This window comes from Bombus terrestris, chromosome 11, assembly GCF_910591885.1.
Source record: "Bombus terrestris chromosome 11, iyBomTerr1.2, whole genome shotgun sequence".
Taxonomy (NCBI): domain Eukaryota; kingdom Metazoa; phylum Arthropoda; class Insecta; order Hymenoptera; family Apidae; genus Bombus; species Bombus terrestris.
The window spans coordinates 4054293-4069891 of NC_063279.1; the positions used below are offsets into that span (position 1 = coordinate 4054293).

A 15599-nucleotide genomic window follows, 5' to 3' on the forward strand; every position below is an offset into this window, starting at 1 on the left:
TTATTACATATTTTTCGTCAAATATCTTATACATATTTCCTATTTAAAATATCGTTTTACGAGATTATTGGCATCAGAGGCAGCTTTGTGTCAATCATTAACGATTACATTGTGATAAACTATTGATCGAACGAATTTTCTCCCCTTCTTACAATATTAATACTTAATTTGCACTAAAATTATCTTTACTTCAATATCGGATAATTTTATTATCACCTATTTTCTCGACTTTATTCGTATAGAGATATTTCTTGACATTGTTTTTTTCCTTTTATTGTGGATGATGTTACTGCACATAAATTGAATCAGTACATCGAATTTCATTTATTTATCTTACTCCATAAGCATATTTCTTATAAGAAATTACGCCGCTCGAAATAATTGGAATAATTAAGCTTATGTATTTATTTAATTGTATAATTTAGTAGGTGATCTCTTAATTATTTTGAGCAGCACACGTAAAAGTTCGTTCGTTTAGCTTAAAATTATACTTGGAACGAAATATCGGGTTGCCAAATTTTTTAATCGATTTTACGAACATTTGTTTATCCATTTTTCAAATTACAGACGATATGATTGATGTCAGCGTCGCTTTTCAAGATTTCGTAAAACATTATAAGACGAAAATATTAAACAATTTTACAGACATGTAAAATTGATACGTCAAGAAAACAAAATATTATGCATCTCTATGATTGACAAAATTATGTCGGTTTTCAATAAATTAAAAAATCGATGTGCACTAGCAAATGATCGCACTAAGAATCATATTATTTTTATCTCAGAAATTTCTCGTTTGTAATTAACTGTCTAAGTAATTAAAAAAGTCTAAGGAAGCACCCTGTACGTTTCCATACTTCGCATAACTAAATTATGAAGAAAGTGGTAAAGGAATCTTATACAATGCGAGAAGATAAGCTTAAGTAGGTGTGTGTATGCGTAACTTAATGATATCGTATCGTATCGAATCTAATGTAACGATTTTTATGTAACACTGCCAACCATTTTTAAAAATATTGTATAAAGTTGTTACTAATAATTTGATAATGGCCATAACCGAATTATGGCAGTTAATTTCCTTCTATTTTGCATGCATTCTAGATCTAGCTTCCTTGTTCCTCCAGTCTTTCTGTTCTTATTTGCAATAATCAGAGATCCAAACACAAAACAATTTAAATCAACCTTTGGTCGATTTTACATATAAAATTTTCGTTACTATTGAACGTTCGATAAGATCGAACTCATTGATATATCCTAATATAATTAATTACTGTTCAAATTATTAATATCGTCGATACAATATATAGAACGGTTTTCGAACTTTATCTATAACATACTATTTCTTTATTAACAATAAGCAGATAACGTATTTTACGGAAAAAATAGACATTTGCCAAAAATTGATATACATTTCAATTATACATTAATAATATAAAAATTAATACAAAAAAAATGATACAATTAATAATATAAAAATTAATACAAAGTTCGTCGAACCAAAATTGCACGATATGGACAAGATAAATCCATTCCAATCTAACAAATGATACTAAATTAGATATACAAATAAAATATTTTTTGATCCAAGAATTCCTATGAATCTTGACAAATTTTAATCCTAATTTTTTCTTCAATTTCTATAATTCTGAAAATATTGAAACGAAAGATTGTCACTGGACCAAAATGCGTTACGGTGATGAAGTTACGTTAGTATTTGACTAATGTATATTTCAGATAAAAATCTTCGACGTTATAATTTGTTAATCGTGCATAGGTTGTAGTAAATGAGAACTCAGAAATTACATATTGACGTAAATCAGTATTTTCCATAATGCATGTATATATAAAACGAGGCACTTAATACGCGCGCACCGTGATTAGTATCTTTCTTTGAAACAGAGAAATTTATCGTATATATCGAATTCATCAGATTTCCAAGTTAAAAATAAAATGATTCTTTGACACATTAGCGTGTATTTGCACGCTAATTTGTTACACCGTTTGAATTTTCTTCGTATCAAATGATTTCCCATTTACTTATAAATACAAAAATTTCAATTTTAATCTTGTATCCATTTGATGGATAGAAAAAATTTTATACATGTATAGATATGTATAAGTCAAAAATAAAACATTTGAAGTTAAATATACTAGACGGAGCAAAATAACTAAACTAAATTTATGTGTTTGATTTACGGCAAAATTGAACGCGTGTGTTAAAAATACAAATGTTTCTAGCATATTTTATCTACTTTATCGTGATCTGCATTTACATGTATTATTCGTTGAATCTTACTAACTCAAATATTCTTCTATATATAGCTTGGATTGTATTAACTCTAAATACCATCTTCGAAACATTTACTGAATTTACGATAATATTACTCTAATTTAAAATATTATGCTCAAAAACTAAGAGTGCTGGTTACTTATGAGAAAGAGAATTGACTAAATAAAACGCGTTAAGTGACTCACGCTATACATATACAAGATATTCTGTCCGACTTTATTAAAAATATATTATCTTCTGTATCCAATTTTTTGGATGTTTTATTTTCTATTTTTTAATATGAAACAGGCATCGTGTATTTAATTGCAAATGATGTATAATGGCATTTGATTTCAAGAATTTTTTAAATTATTGATATCTCTTCGATAAAATCATATTATTCCTTCTAGAAAATAGAGAATATATGACTATACAAAGCATACTTTTTTATATAAATAAGTTAATGAATTATATTCGATTTGCTTTATTCAAATGTTTGTATAAAATTTCAAATATTTGAAACTATATATCTTAAAATTCTCCAAATCATGTAATGAAAGAAATAATAGAATGTATAATTTGGTAAGGAAAAAGTGATTGAGTTTTATTTCTTTTATTATATCAATTCCAGCAAAAAAAATTTATTAATGGATTTGAAATAATGAAAGAAATGTAAAATAATATTTTGTCATTAACGCTTGATTGACTACGATCTTTTATTTTGGTGCATCATGTTTATCCGGACGCAAAATACGAAAGATATATACCAATTATCATGAATAATCATCAAATACAATATTATAAAGTCTAAGAAAGAATTTCTGAAAGAAACGTATTACTTTTAATCTCTTTATTTTTAAATATTTGCATTGAACATGTGCAGTTAGGAATTAATCAGAAATTCGATATTCATATCCCTTCATTTTCTGCATTTCATATTTGTCCACTGCCACACGTTTGTGCAACTATATGTTCAGAGGAATTGAAAATTGCAATTATGTGGTAATTAGGAAAAGTTCATAAACAGTTCTTCCACTTTTCCTCTTCCTTTTCTTTGCAGATGTGATCAAATTAAATCTCTAACGATTGATACATCATACATACATATATATATATATATCAGCTTGTTAGCTGTATATACAAACATTTGTTTTAGGATAAATGTTGAAGTTAAAATCAATTTGCACGAATTAGTTGAAGCTTATGACTCTACATATCCTCTAAAAACGAAATAATTCATTTACATTGCTTCTTTTGTATCCGTATATATAAGGTATTTCCTACTTTTCTGGCAGGATTGTGGAGCATGATCTACATGATTGCCAGAAAAGTAGAAAATGCCTTGTATAGCAATCTTCAATCATTTACTATGTAAAAAATGAAGAAAGAAGCAAAATGAAATGCAATTCAAACATGCCATTTTGTTAGTCACGGATATTGATCAAACATAAGATGTGACAAAGTTAATATAATAATAATAATATTATTTATGAATCAGCTAATTCTCTACTATCGTCATCCCATTCTGTAAAGCTATTCGCTTTAGCTTGCTTATCATTTTTTTCCACCTCTTGTTCTCCCTCAAGATGCTCCTCTTCAATGATCATAACCGATTCCTGCGATTCGCCTACACTGTTACTCTGTTCGCTGCATTGTTCATCATATTCCACTATTTCTGTCTGTTCTTCCACGTATTGTATAACTTCTTCTACCTGATCAGAACTGCATTCCTCCAATATTTCCGACTGTTCAACTTGCATTTCCTCCTCCATCACCTTTTCTTCAACTTCTTCAACCACTTCCTCCACTATCTCCTCAGTTTCTTCGGTAAGTTCTTCCGACTGATAATTCTCATACGTTTGCCGTTCTACTTCTTCGTTTCCGTGAATGTAAACGATCATCCCATCCTCCGTACCTTGCATTACAATTTGTTCGTTATCGGTAATGTTTAGCTGTTGTGGCTGCTGCTGTTGATCATTTTCCTGCTGTTGGTAGTTGTCATTGTCAATCAGCATTATCATATGTTGCCCGTCCAGCTCGTGCGTGTTGTAAGTCATATCGTGCGAAATATTATTTAATTGCATCTCCGGTACAATATATTCCGATACGTTTGAAGCTCCATCCTGAGGTTCCGAGGAAACGCTATCTCCAACACCTAAGGATGCCGCTATACCACTAGCCACGTGACTCAAGGCTTCCGCTTCTGAAGAAGGTTCTAAAGAAATCGTTGGCATAGAGACTGAAGCTGCATCCGAATCCCGCAGATCCTTGTGCACGCAATCGATATGTACTTGCAAATTCGTGGCTTGTACGAAAACTTTACCACAATGTGTGCAACGATGTCCCTTCTTTTTGCCATCCGGCAAGTTTCCATGGCCCGTATTAATTTCATGGGTAGTCAATTCGGTAACGTCTTTAAACGTTTGTGAACATTGCATGCACTGAATCTCTTCGATGGATGACGAGTGTTGACGCGACGTTGGTCGATGATTATGGTTGATTTGATGCCTCACCAAAAACGCTTCCGATAATGCCACGTAAGAACATGCCTGACATTTTGGAAAACTCATGCTTTTCGGAGGAGGCACATTGTGTTTTGTATAAAGATGATACATCAGGATGTTTCGTTTGATTGCTTTATAACCACAGTGTTCACAAACTCGCATATCAAATTTTTCATCGTGTACATCTTGCATGTGTCTTCTGTACATATAGTAGTTTGTATACTCCTCTTCTAAATCACACTTGTTACACTTCCAAGGTCCAGTCTCGCCACCATCTACGCTTCCGTTACTCTTTGCCTCGGTTTCGTCGCTGTTATTGCTTGACATCAGGTGATCAGACTTCAAAACTACGTAAGAGACCTTTGTTTTGCATGCTGAATTACTATCTGAAGACTTTGCTTCTTTTTGCATGATTTTCAAACGTATGTTCTTGTTATTTTTCACTAAATGGGGGTATTTCTTTAATACTTCTCGAATGATCTTTGCGTGATTATTGATCGAGTCTTCTGAGTTCGTTCGTTTCCCCTTTTCCATGTTTTCTTTTTCTTCGAGATCAAATCGTACTCTCTTAGATGGCGATGGCTGCGTATCTTGACCCCTTTGGAAACATCTAGTCACGGACCAATCATCGTCGGAATTCATTTCCTTCAGACTCTTCTCGTTTGTATGACTGTCATCTTCCTCATCTTCGGTTGTATCATTTTTACTGTCTCTGTCTGGGGAACATTTACCACTAGGCGAATTATCTCTTTTATATTTGTCTGGCGCTTGAACGATAGGCTTTGTATTGTACGTAATGTCATCGAATGACGAGAACACCCCGAGCGCAAACTCTTCGGCTTCGGGGAGATCAAATCGGGAAGGTCCAGGAGTTACCTCTGTAGGCCTATTTGTCGACGGCATCCCGTGGAATGTTCGCATTTCATAATTAAGCGATGGCATACTTTGTGGTGTATCTAATTTTCTTTTCCATATAGGAAGTCTAACATAATAAAAAGAAAATTTTTTGTACATATAAAATTGAAGAGTAAGATTTATATACGTAACTAAATTATTTGTAATGAATGAGTATTTGAATCTCTAATCTATATGCAGACATACTTACTTTCTACCTGGTAATGGCTGATTTGACAGCCCTGAAGATGAAGTGGAAGTAGTTGTTATTTTTGTGCTAGATGTTGAAGGCTTTGAAACTGCTATTATGGGTCGGGTATTGCATTTCACTGTTTGTTCATTTTGCAGAGAAGCAGTATTAAATTGTGCATCAAGTAATTTAGTTAGAACAGTCATGTTCATTTTCTGTGCTGTACGATACAAAGCATGTTGCTCAGAAGTCCAATACTCTAATTGGCCAGTGTACATAAAACTATAAAAGTATTATATGTATGTATATTATAAGTGTGATAACTTTATTTGCTATACAAACTGTGTTAAAATTTACCTTATAATTGACTTCACACATTCATATGGCATATCTGGTGGCATGATAATTACTCCATCAAAATTTTCATCTTTTTCTTTTTGTTCACGTTCAAGTTGCATAAAATAATCCGTGCATGTTGTTATGACTAAACGATGAGCCTGAAATATTAATGAAGATGTTCTTTGAACTAAATATAACAATAATTAGTGATGAAATATTTAATTTTAAATATTTAATAACAATTTTTAAATATAAATATGGAATGTACAAGATTAATACCTGAACAGTGATATCACTGGTAGGAAACTTGATTGTAAGATCAAGCAATTCTTCTTCAAAATAAAGCTGTTGAAGTCTTTGAAGAAAGAAAGTCCCCCAGTTATCTACCTTCACTTGCTTCAAGCCCCGTGAAGGAAGTTGTTTTTCCTGATTTGCTGTTTCCATTGTACACCTGTATGTTATTAATTAAAAAAAAAGCTTTTGAAAGATTCTTTTTGAAAGATTCATCATTACTTAATAAATCTGCCATTAATATTTTTTGTGGAAAAATTAATTAAAATATTAGTATGTAGCTGTTTAATATTATCTTCAAGATACATTAATAAAATTAATAATAAAAATTAAGTATTAGAAAATACATATACACTGTAGTACAAAATAAATAATTTCTTTTACTACAATATGCTGTTTATAAGAAAATTAAAATTAAACTATATTACATTTCTTTACCTGATATTATAAAGTTTAACTATTTATTATATCTACTTATGCTGAAAACCCACATGGACCAAATCCTGTAATAAGAGAAGAATAAAAGATATCACTATCTTAATCTTTAAAATTAAATTATAAGATACTACGCTATGATTTTATTCTCTAACAAAAAAAATATATGAAGAGAAATTTCAAATCTTTTCGATTACATTACTCACAAATGTTAGAAGTTAACTATTAATTACAAGATTATATAGTATCATATGAAAAGAAATTATTTACACCACACATGCTATTTCAAAGGCTACAAATATTACTTAACATTCTTGAGAATAATCTCTTCGTACTTGTGACTCAAATGCCATATAATCCATGTCACAAAGGGAAATTATTCCCCAACTAATTACTTAGTAGTAAGTTAACCTGACTGGCTTCTAAAAATCAAAAGTTTCATATCTAACATTATAATAATAGTGCATCAGCGGGGTCCATTGACATCGGAATATGGTTGTGTGACTTACAGTAGCGACTAGTAGCAAGCGAAGTACGCTAACGTAAAAATTCTTTAGCATGTATATCACCATATATACATTGCTGCGATCGCTTCGAAATTCGATTAGACTAAAATATTGCAAAAAGAAGAATGCTATGCAAATGAAAAGAAGTAAAAGAGGCTTCTGACAAAAGTATCAGCGCATACTTTGCGGAACGCTGAAAAATGGAAGTTTAATAATGATGCACATCTTCCTTTCACGATCAAAGTCGAGCATATTAATGGTTATTTCGAATATATACAAATTCAAAATACCCTGTGGATGTATTGCACATACCTATTTAACAATATTTCAATATTCCTCTCAGCTCCATCTCTTATAAATTTCCTTAGTACACAAGTAATATTGAACATTCCATTGTATATCACGACTCACAGATGGAGTTATACGTATCAACTGATCACACAGTAACAGGATATAAAGAAACCTTCAACCATAGAATTATGAATCGCTACTATAAACTACGATTGCTCATATTTTGTGTAATCTGCATAATGCAGAAAAAAAATATTTTTGTGTTATTGTGTATAATTCCATACGATGAAAGCAGAGAGAATTTACATGGAAAAAATATAATTAATTTTATAAATTTAGGTGCAAGGTAACGAATGAACTGCGAGAATGGGCAATATGAACTTATGGCGAAGAATGGCTGTTAATAGTTTTAAATATTATCAATAATCAATTGAATTTGTAAACAAAAGATTTTTATTATTTATATCATATTAAAGTTTAGAGTATTTAAAAATATTTCTTCACAATGTATATTATAATATACAAAATTCATGCGAAATGTTAAAAATTGATACACATGCAAATATATAATCTGTTCTTCAAATTCCTTCTATGTAATCGAGATTTCTTAAAACCACTGAAACTTTACCCATAGTTAATATTTCGCAAACGAATTCTAGGGAATTTATGTAATGCTACTGACACTAAATCAAGAATGCATGCAATTTTTTTTATAAAATAGACGATGCAATTAGCGAGAACAGATACAACATTTTGGTTACTGCAAACGATATTATGAGTGGAATGTATGAAACAATAGCTAACATCGATAACCATCGGTGATTAAACATATAAAGTCCTTGATGGAAAATGTAAAGGGAATATCCATAAAAAAGGTGAACACATATATGCATTTTAAAAGTTGTCATCGGCTGCTACCATTTGTTTCTTGTTGTTTTTAAAGAAATGAATTTATCTCCTTTTAGAATTCTACAATTTAAAAAAAATGGGGGAAAAAATATTTATCTTTAATCGAAGCTGTTTTTAACAGATAGGAAGGCAAGAATTTTAATAACATCTTGTAAGTAAGCATTGCATAGCAATGTTATTTATACTTTATAAAATTAATCTTCCTATGTATTGATATTATTTATAAAAAATCATTTTCATTCAAACTGACAGGTTTTGTATGATGATGAGGTTGAACTTTAAAACATTATTACTTGTAATAATAGTTGCAGTATTAAGCTCAATATTAACATCATGGAATAATTGTGGTAGCCCATCATTTTTTAAAAACACTGATTGGAAATCAAAATTTCAGCATAAAGTAAGCATAATTTGAGTCAAATATATAAATTTAACATACATTACTATTTCTATAAAATTATTTGGTGTAGAAATTTTATATAGTAATAATATTTATTATTTACTATTATTGTTTTTTTTTTATATATATATAAAGGACCGAGTAAACTTAGAAACTGGATATCAGGAGATAGATTGTCATATAAATGGTGATTATTCTATTGGATGTCGTAAAGAAGGAGATGAAGTTTATATACCATTTTCATTTATTCATAAATATTTTGAGGTAAGTAGTAAAGGTAAACTAAATGATTAATCACAAGAAAATACTAATATGTTTAAAATACGTCAGATTTATGGAAAATTAGCCACGTATGATGGCTTAGAAAGATTTGAATGGTTACACAGTTATTCCAAAATCGTTAATCCTAAAGGAAAATATGATCCTAGAGGAGTGTTTATGACCTTTGAAAATTATAATGTTGAAGTTCGAGAACGTGTTAAATGTATTAGTGGAAATGACGGAGTACCAATATCTACTCAATGGGAGAGTCAGGGATATTATTATCCTACTCAAATTGCTCAATTTGGATTATCACATTATAGCAAAAATTTGACAGAACCAGAACCTCACAGAAAAGTGATAGAAGACTCTGATAAAGTTAAAAGAGAATGGATTATACCTCAAGGATCTATTGCATCTAGAATATTTGATAAACATGTTAACAGTCATGTAATGAGATTTGCAACACCAGAGACTAGTACATCTGGTATTACCTTAAAATTAGATCATGTACTTGATTTTGTATTGAAATGGGATTTTAATGTTAAAGATAATGGAAGCATTATGATCACATTGCAATCTAGAGAAAGAAAAGAAATGTATTACCTTCATTATGTTACTAGTAACATAGTATTGCATATATATAACAATCACGTTTATTACGGAATTGGTCAAATTAATCATCAATGGAGAAGATTCACTAGAGACCTAGTAATAGATTTACAAAAAGGTTTATACTTAAATGATAAAAATAAAAAGAAAATGTCTCGCTCGAAATTAAAGGTAATGTATATACTTAACAACTGCTATAAGATAATAAAAAAATAAATGTTAAGAATGATCTATTTTACAGATTGTGAAAATGACGTTGTATGGATCTGGAATGATTGATAACATAACATTATCTACAAGTGAACACATGGAACAATTCTATGATGCAGCTAGATGGTTTGTTAGTAACCAGAACATTAGTTCTGGTGGATGGGCAAATCCTGTCAGAAGAAAAGTAGCCCCAGGAATGGCTACTCTTGAACCTGGATGGTATTTTATTTTAATAAATTATTTAATTTATATATATGTTATTATGATATATTTATTTAAATGCATATTTTTACAGGTATTCTAGTATGGGTCAAGGACATGCAATTTCTGTATTAGCACGAGCATATTATCATTCGGGCGAAGAAAAATATTTGCAAGCTGCTATTAGAGGTTTGCAACCTTTTAAGGTATCCTCTAGCAAAGGCGGCGTAGCTGCAATATTTTTAAGCAAATACGTGTGGTACGAAGAATACCCTACGACACCTTCTTCATTTATACTTAATGGGTTTATTTATTCTTTAATTGGTTTGTATGATCTTAAAAGCATAGCAACAGGTAAGGATGCGGTAGAAGCATCTCGCCTTTTTAATCAGGGTATGACATCCTTGAAAAACATGTTAACGCTATACGATACAGGTTCTGGTACTACATATGATTTACGTCATTTTACGTTAAAAGCGGCTCCAAATTTAGCTAGGTGGGATTATCATTCTACTCATGTTAATCAACTTCTTCTTTTAAATTCAATTGACAATGATCCGATTTTTACTACTACAGCAGAACGATGGATAGGTTACATGAATGGTAAGAGAGCTGCACACAATTAATATACTATCCTTTAGCGATCAATTGATTTTTGCATTCACTTTTATTCTTAATTTATTGATATTTAATATTTCGTTCCGTCTGCTCTATTTTGTATCATACATTTTGTAAATAAAAAAAATAGTCACAGAATAAAGTGGACCAAACTATACTTATCTTCTTATGTAATTGTTGTTACATGGAAACAGTAACAATCAAATTCGAGACATTTGTTCATTATTAATGGATGCTGCGTATGTACTTGGCTATCCCATCATAGCAAAATATCAAATTTAGTATTTGATAGTTAAAACTACATATATTTAAAAAGACAAGTGTATTATTATATTTAAAAGTAATTTATTCCATTTAATTATAACAAATAAAATGCCTATTTAGAGTATTTTAGATATTTTAAATTAATATTTAGAAAAAGCCATCCCTGAACATGACTTATGAAAGTTAATTTGTAGAGATATAATGAAATGATATATGTAATTGCGTTACATGTAAATTTTGTACTTAAAGAATTAAACTCAACATTTAAACTATTTTATAAATATACATTTTTTAATTTCAATGTTATGTATTACATTCCTTTGAATATTTGAATGTTTTATTTTTAACAGATGTATAGATTAAGATAAATTTCATACCTTTCATGCAAATTATTTAAATTAAATAAGAAGTTGTTTCGAGAAAAAATGTGATACATTTTGAAGTTTTTTTTGTATATTATACTACTTTTATATGAAATTTTATTAGAACTTATATATGTGCGATACCAATTTAACAAATAAAATGAAATTATTTTATTTATAAATTTTTTGTACCTGTTGATAAATAAGTTTTTAACCTAATTTTTTCCCTAAATATATATAATTTAACAAAGAATGAAACTTATTTCATTTAATTTGAATGTATGCTTGTGAATGTGTATGGTCTGTTACATGTTGGTACTACTGATAGCTCAGTTTATGGTATATGTTCTTATAGTTAGATCAGTTATTCCAATATGTATGCAAGAATTAATATTACATAGCATATAAGTAATTATAACGATTTTTTGTGAGTATTTTTAACGTAGTTGTTCTTGTTTAATATAAAATTGAAATATTACTGAAATATGTCATATCGAATTATATACGTTTTAAACTGTAGAAAAAGATTTTTAAATTCAATTTACGAAACATATTATATTATTGTTAATTGCTTTTATGACTTAATTTCTAATATAATAAATAGTTTTTTAAATGGAGCAAAAAAGCAGTTTTGCTTGCAAAAAAATAAGTATTAGTATAAAATTATAATTATTGAATGCGTCACTGAATATAAATATTTCAATAAGAGAAAATAAGTGAAATACAATGCATGACAAACATTTTATAACATTTTAACTTTATAATCGTCGTTTTTTCTGTTCCTATATTTCAGGTTAAATTAAACACAAGCGTCATAAATAATAATCGAAATTTAATATGTAAAAATGAGTGGTGGAGTAGTTCCAAGTAAATCAACAGTTTATATTTCAAATTTACCTTTCTCATTAACAAATAATGATATACATCAACTTTTACAGAGTTATGGCAAAATTGTAAAGTAAGTTATGAAATTTAAGTAGCTGATTTTTTAATTCTTTATTAGTTTATTAAATATATATTTATAGAAATATATTATTTAAGTATTTTATATATTTCATTTATCCTGATATTCTACCTTTATCCTTTCATCAAAAATTGTATAAAAATTATTGTTTATTATATTCTTAATCCTCACATATTTTCAGATTAAATTTTCTTATATATCTTGATTTTAATAAAATATAAAAATTTTCAATACTTTGAGAATAAAAGAAATTTTTTACATTACATATACATCAAATAATTTAAAGTATAATCTTATACATATTTGAAGTATAACCCTTTTTATTTTTAGAGTGACAGTAATGAAAAATAGAATTACAAGAAGAAGTCGAGGTGTTGCATTTGTATTGTTTCTTACTTCAGAGGATGCTATTAGTTGTGCGAAAAATTTAAATAACACAGAGGTAAAATGTAATTTTTCTTATGTAATAATATTCATCCTAACTTATTATTTTTCATATATTACTTTTTAACAGATAGGTGGTCGTACAATAAAAAGTTCCATAGCAGTAGATAATGGAAGGAGTACTGAATTTATACGTCGCAGAGACTATCCAGATAAATCTCAATGTTATGAATGTGGTGAAGAAGGACATTTATCATACAATTGTAGGAACAATACATTAGGACCAAGAAATCCACCATTAAAAAAGATTAGAATCAGAAAAAAACATAAAACTAATACTCACCAAACAAGCAATTTGAATAAAAATAGTGATGATGAATCAGCAGAGGATAATTGGGATGAAGAAGTAGAAACATTAAGCGCTGCTATTGCATTAGAGGTAATGTATTAATGTGATCCAAATGTAATAAATATTTGTATTTATTATTTATATGTACATTATAGCAAAGACAAAAAGAATTAGAAAATAATCACCGATTAGGAAATAAGGGATATGAGGAGGAAAGTAGATCAGTTCATAAATCTGGCAAAAGATATAAAAAGAACCAATATTTTAGTGATGAAGAAGATTTTAGTGAATAAGTAAATGTAATAAAGTAATATAAGAAGAAAAAATTATGATATAATGAAGTTTAAAGAATGTTTAATATTAGGTTTGTAAAATATTGTTTGTATATAGATTTGTAAATTGATAACTCATTGACTTGTGTAGAAATTACAATAAATTTATAACATCAACTTCAGTTTTTAATTGAAATTTTATTTTGCTTCATATTTAGTAATTAAATGTAACAAAGTTATTTAATTAGTTTTTACAATAAATCATGTATATATATGTGTGTACATATTAACATAGTGTGTACTATATATGTTATTTTATTTTGCGTTATGTTATGTTAGTATTTGTAGCTTAGTAGATTGGAAAACTTAACCTTACAAATGCCATTCGAAAGTCATTAAAAGAAATTTTAATATTACTATTTTCTTTGTACTTATAATCTTTAAACTCAATGTATTTCGAACAACAAAGATTAAATATTACCGAAACATGACTGTATTTTGAAAAAATAAAAAATCGAACAATTAGTTATAAATAATTTCAAAATATAACCTCAAAGGATGAAAGATTTAAGTTAATTACAAATATTATACACTATGTCAGGTTTAGATTTGTTAAGTACGTACGCTTCTGATTCTGAAGAAGATGAAATTAACGATAACAGTAAATCTGAGGAAAATTCTAAACGGTATCTATCTTCTTTGGTTTTTATAATTATTATACTTACGATTTCTTATAAGTATTCAAATACATTTTAATAAATTGTTAGGTATGTTTATAATTGGAATAACTATTCATTTTTACAGTATGCATGTATTGAGAAATATATATTTGATTATTTATTTTGTAACTTTTATAAACAGATTTAACGATTTATACGAAGGTATCACATGTGCGTGCATTATCTATGTTTAGACTTTGAAGATTTAAATTCGAAATAAATAGTTAAAAAAAAGTTTTAGTAAACTAAATATTTGTACTAAAAAAATCATAGAAAATAACTTTTATTTTATAGATTACCTTTGCCTAGAAGCATTACATCATGGAAAGGTGTTCCTCATCATGAAGAAGTAGATGATAATCCATTGCAACATGAGGGAAGAGTAAGAAGTTTTAAACATGAACGTGGTAACTGGGCTACTTTAATTTATATTGGCTGTTAGTATTTAATAAAGGTATACATGTTTTAATTACAAGAATAAAATCATTACAGCTACCTTAAATTCCAGATAAACCCAGCGAGGATATGCTCTCATGGATGTTTTCAGTTTTGGGAGAAGTTCCAGTTAAATGTAATATATTTTCTGAAGAATTTCATATTAGTCTATCAAGAACTTTAATTTTAAAGTTTCATTGGATTGAATCCTTCGTAGAGGAGATCAAGAAGTTATGTGAGCAGACAGATCAGTTTAATTTGGAGCTTCTAAATGTACGGGCATATACTAACGAGGAAAAAACTCGAACATTTCTTGGGATAGAATGTATCGATTGTAAAGGAGTCCTTGGTCATTTTGTGAAAAATGTTAATAAGTTCCTTGCTGAATATGATTTACCAGCTTTTTATGAAGTAAGTAACTTATTTTAAGCAATGATTATACATGTTACACAAAAGCGCAACAAGTTATTTTTGATAAAAGTTTTATATTTATTGCTTTATAACATAAGCGATTATAATACGGTAATAATGATAATAAATTATCATTTTCCACATTTAGGATTCTTCTTATCATGTAAGTTTTTTATGGTGTCTTGGCAATGAACTGTCAGTTCTAGATGATCAAGCACACTTTTTGACTATTAAATTAAATCAATTTTTGATTGAACATGCAGAGGCAAGATATATAAATGTCACTAAAATATATCTTAAGATTGGAAACAAGTTATATGTTTTTAAACTGAGGTAACAAATAATAATAATTGATACGAATTAAATGTAAAATACTGATAATAAAAAAGTTACACTATAATATAATAACAATCTTTTTAAAACTTTACTTTCTTCTTTTTCCCTGTGTTAGTATACCTAAAAATCTTTACATTTAAGATTGAATTCAAATAATTCGTAGTTTAATAGGG

The 15599-nt window shown here is 28.5% G+C and overlaps 4 protein-coding genes across 9 annotated transcripts; 3 read left to right on the plus strand and 1 right to left on the minus strand.

Moving 5' to 3' along the window:
* Window positions 1-300: 300 nt before the first annotated feature.
* LOC100647987 (centrosome-associated zinc finger protein CP190) lies at window positions 301-7870 on the minus strand. Of its 4 annotated transcripts, XM_020865299.2 has the most exons (8): window positions 7741-7853; window positions 7432-7621; window positions 7233-7344; window positions 6926-6990; window positions 6476-6647; window positions 6215-6354; window positions 5879-6139; window positions 301-5755 (listed from the first exon to the last, which is right to left on the minus strand). In XM_020865299.2, exons 5-8 carry the CDS (start codon window positions 6638-6640, stop codon window positions 3757-3759), a joined length of 2565 nt encoding a protein of 854 aa, XP_020720958.1. In that variant the 5' UTR covers window positions 6641-6647; window positions 6926-6990; window positions 7233-7344; window positions 7432-7621; window positions 7741-7853; the 3' UTR covers window positions 301-3756. The 4 variants fall into 4 exon arrangements, with proteins under 4 accessions (XP_020720958.1, XP_012168820.1, XP_003398855.1 ...); XM_012313430.3 differs by lacking the exon at window positions 7741-7853 and having other exon boundaries at window positions 7258-7344; window positions 7432-7732; XM_003398807.4 differs by lacking the exons at window positions 7233-7344; window positions 7432-7621 and having other exon boundaries at window positions 7741-7870.
* Window positions 7871-7916: 46 nt separating this feature from the next.
* Window positions 7917-11087, plus strand: LOC100648289 (D-glucuronyl C5-epimerase B). Its single transcript, XM_048410065.1, has 8 exons — window positions 7917-8065; window positions 8379-8594; window positions 8685-8779; window positions 8881-9028; window positions 9164-9292; window positions 9359-10072; window positions 10143-10330; window positions 10407-11087. The coding sequence occupies exons 4-8, from the start codon at window positions 8888-8890 to the stop codon at window positions 10936-10938; spliced, it is 1704 nt and encodes a 567-aa protein (XP_048266022.1). The 5' UTR covers window positions 7917-8065; window positions 8379-8594; window positions 8685-8779; window positions 8881-8887; the 3' UTR covers window positions 10939-11087.
* LOC100648407 (zinc finger CCHC-type and RNA-binding motif-containing protein 1) lies at window positions 10782-13702 on the plus strand. 2 transcript variants are annotated; one of them, XM_048410069.1, is made up of 5 exons: window positions 10782-10915; window positions 12350-12514; window positions 12851-12962; window positions 13035-13343; window positions 13409-13702. In XM_048410069.1, the coding sequence occupies exons 2-5, from the start codon at window positions 12402-12404 to the stop codon at window positions 13544-13546; spliced, it is 672 nt and encodes a 223-aa protein (XP_048266026.1). In that variant the 5' UTR covers window positions 10782-10915; window positions 12350-12401; the 3' UTR covers window positions 13547-13702. The 2 variants fall into 2 exon arrangements, with proteins under 2 accessions (XP_048266026.1, XP_003398859.1); XM_003398811.4 differs by lacking the exon at window positions 10782-10915 and adding an exon at window positions 11827-11983.
* LOC100648525 (U6 snRNA phosphodiesterase 1) lies at window positions 13480-15495 on the plus strand. 2 transcript variants are annotated; one of them, XM_048410068.1, is made up of 4 exons: window positions 13480-13617; window positions 14539-14681; window positions 14753-15090; window positions 15239-15495. In XM_048410068.1, the coding sequence occupies exons 1-4, from the start codon at window positions 13604-13606 to the stop codon at window positions 15425-15427; spliced, it is 684 nt and encodes a 227-aa protein (XP_048266025.1). In that variant the 5' UTR covers window positions 13480-13603; the 3' UTR covers window positions 15428-15495. The 2 variants fall into 2 exon arrangements, with proteins under 2 accessions (XP_048266025.1, XP_003398860.1); XM_003398812.4 differs by lacking the exon at window positions 13480-13617 and adding an exon at window positions 13869-14211.
* Window positions 15496-15599: the final 104 nt, after the last annotated feature.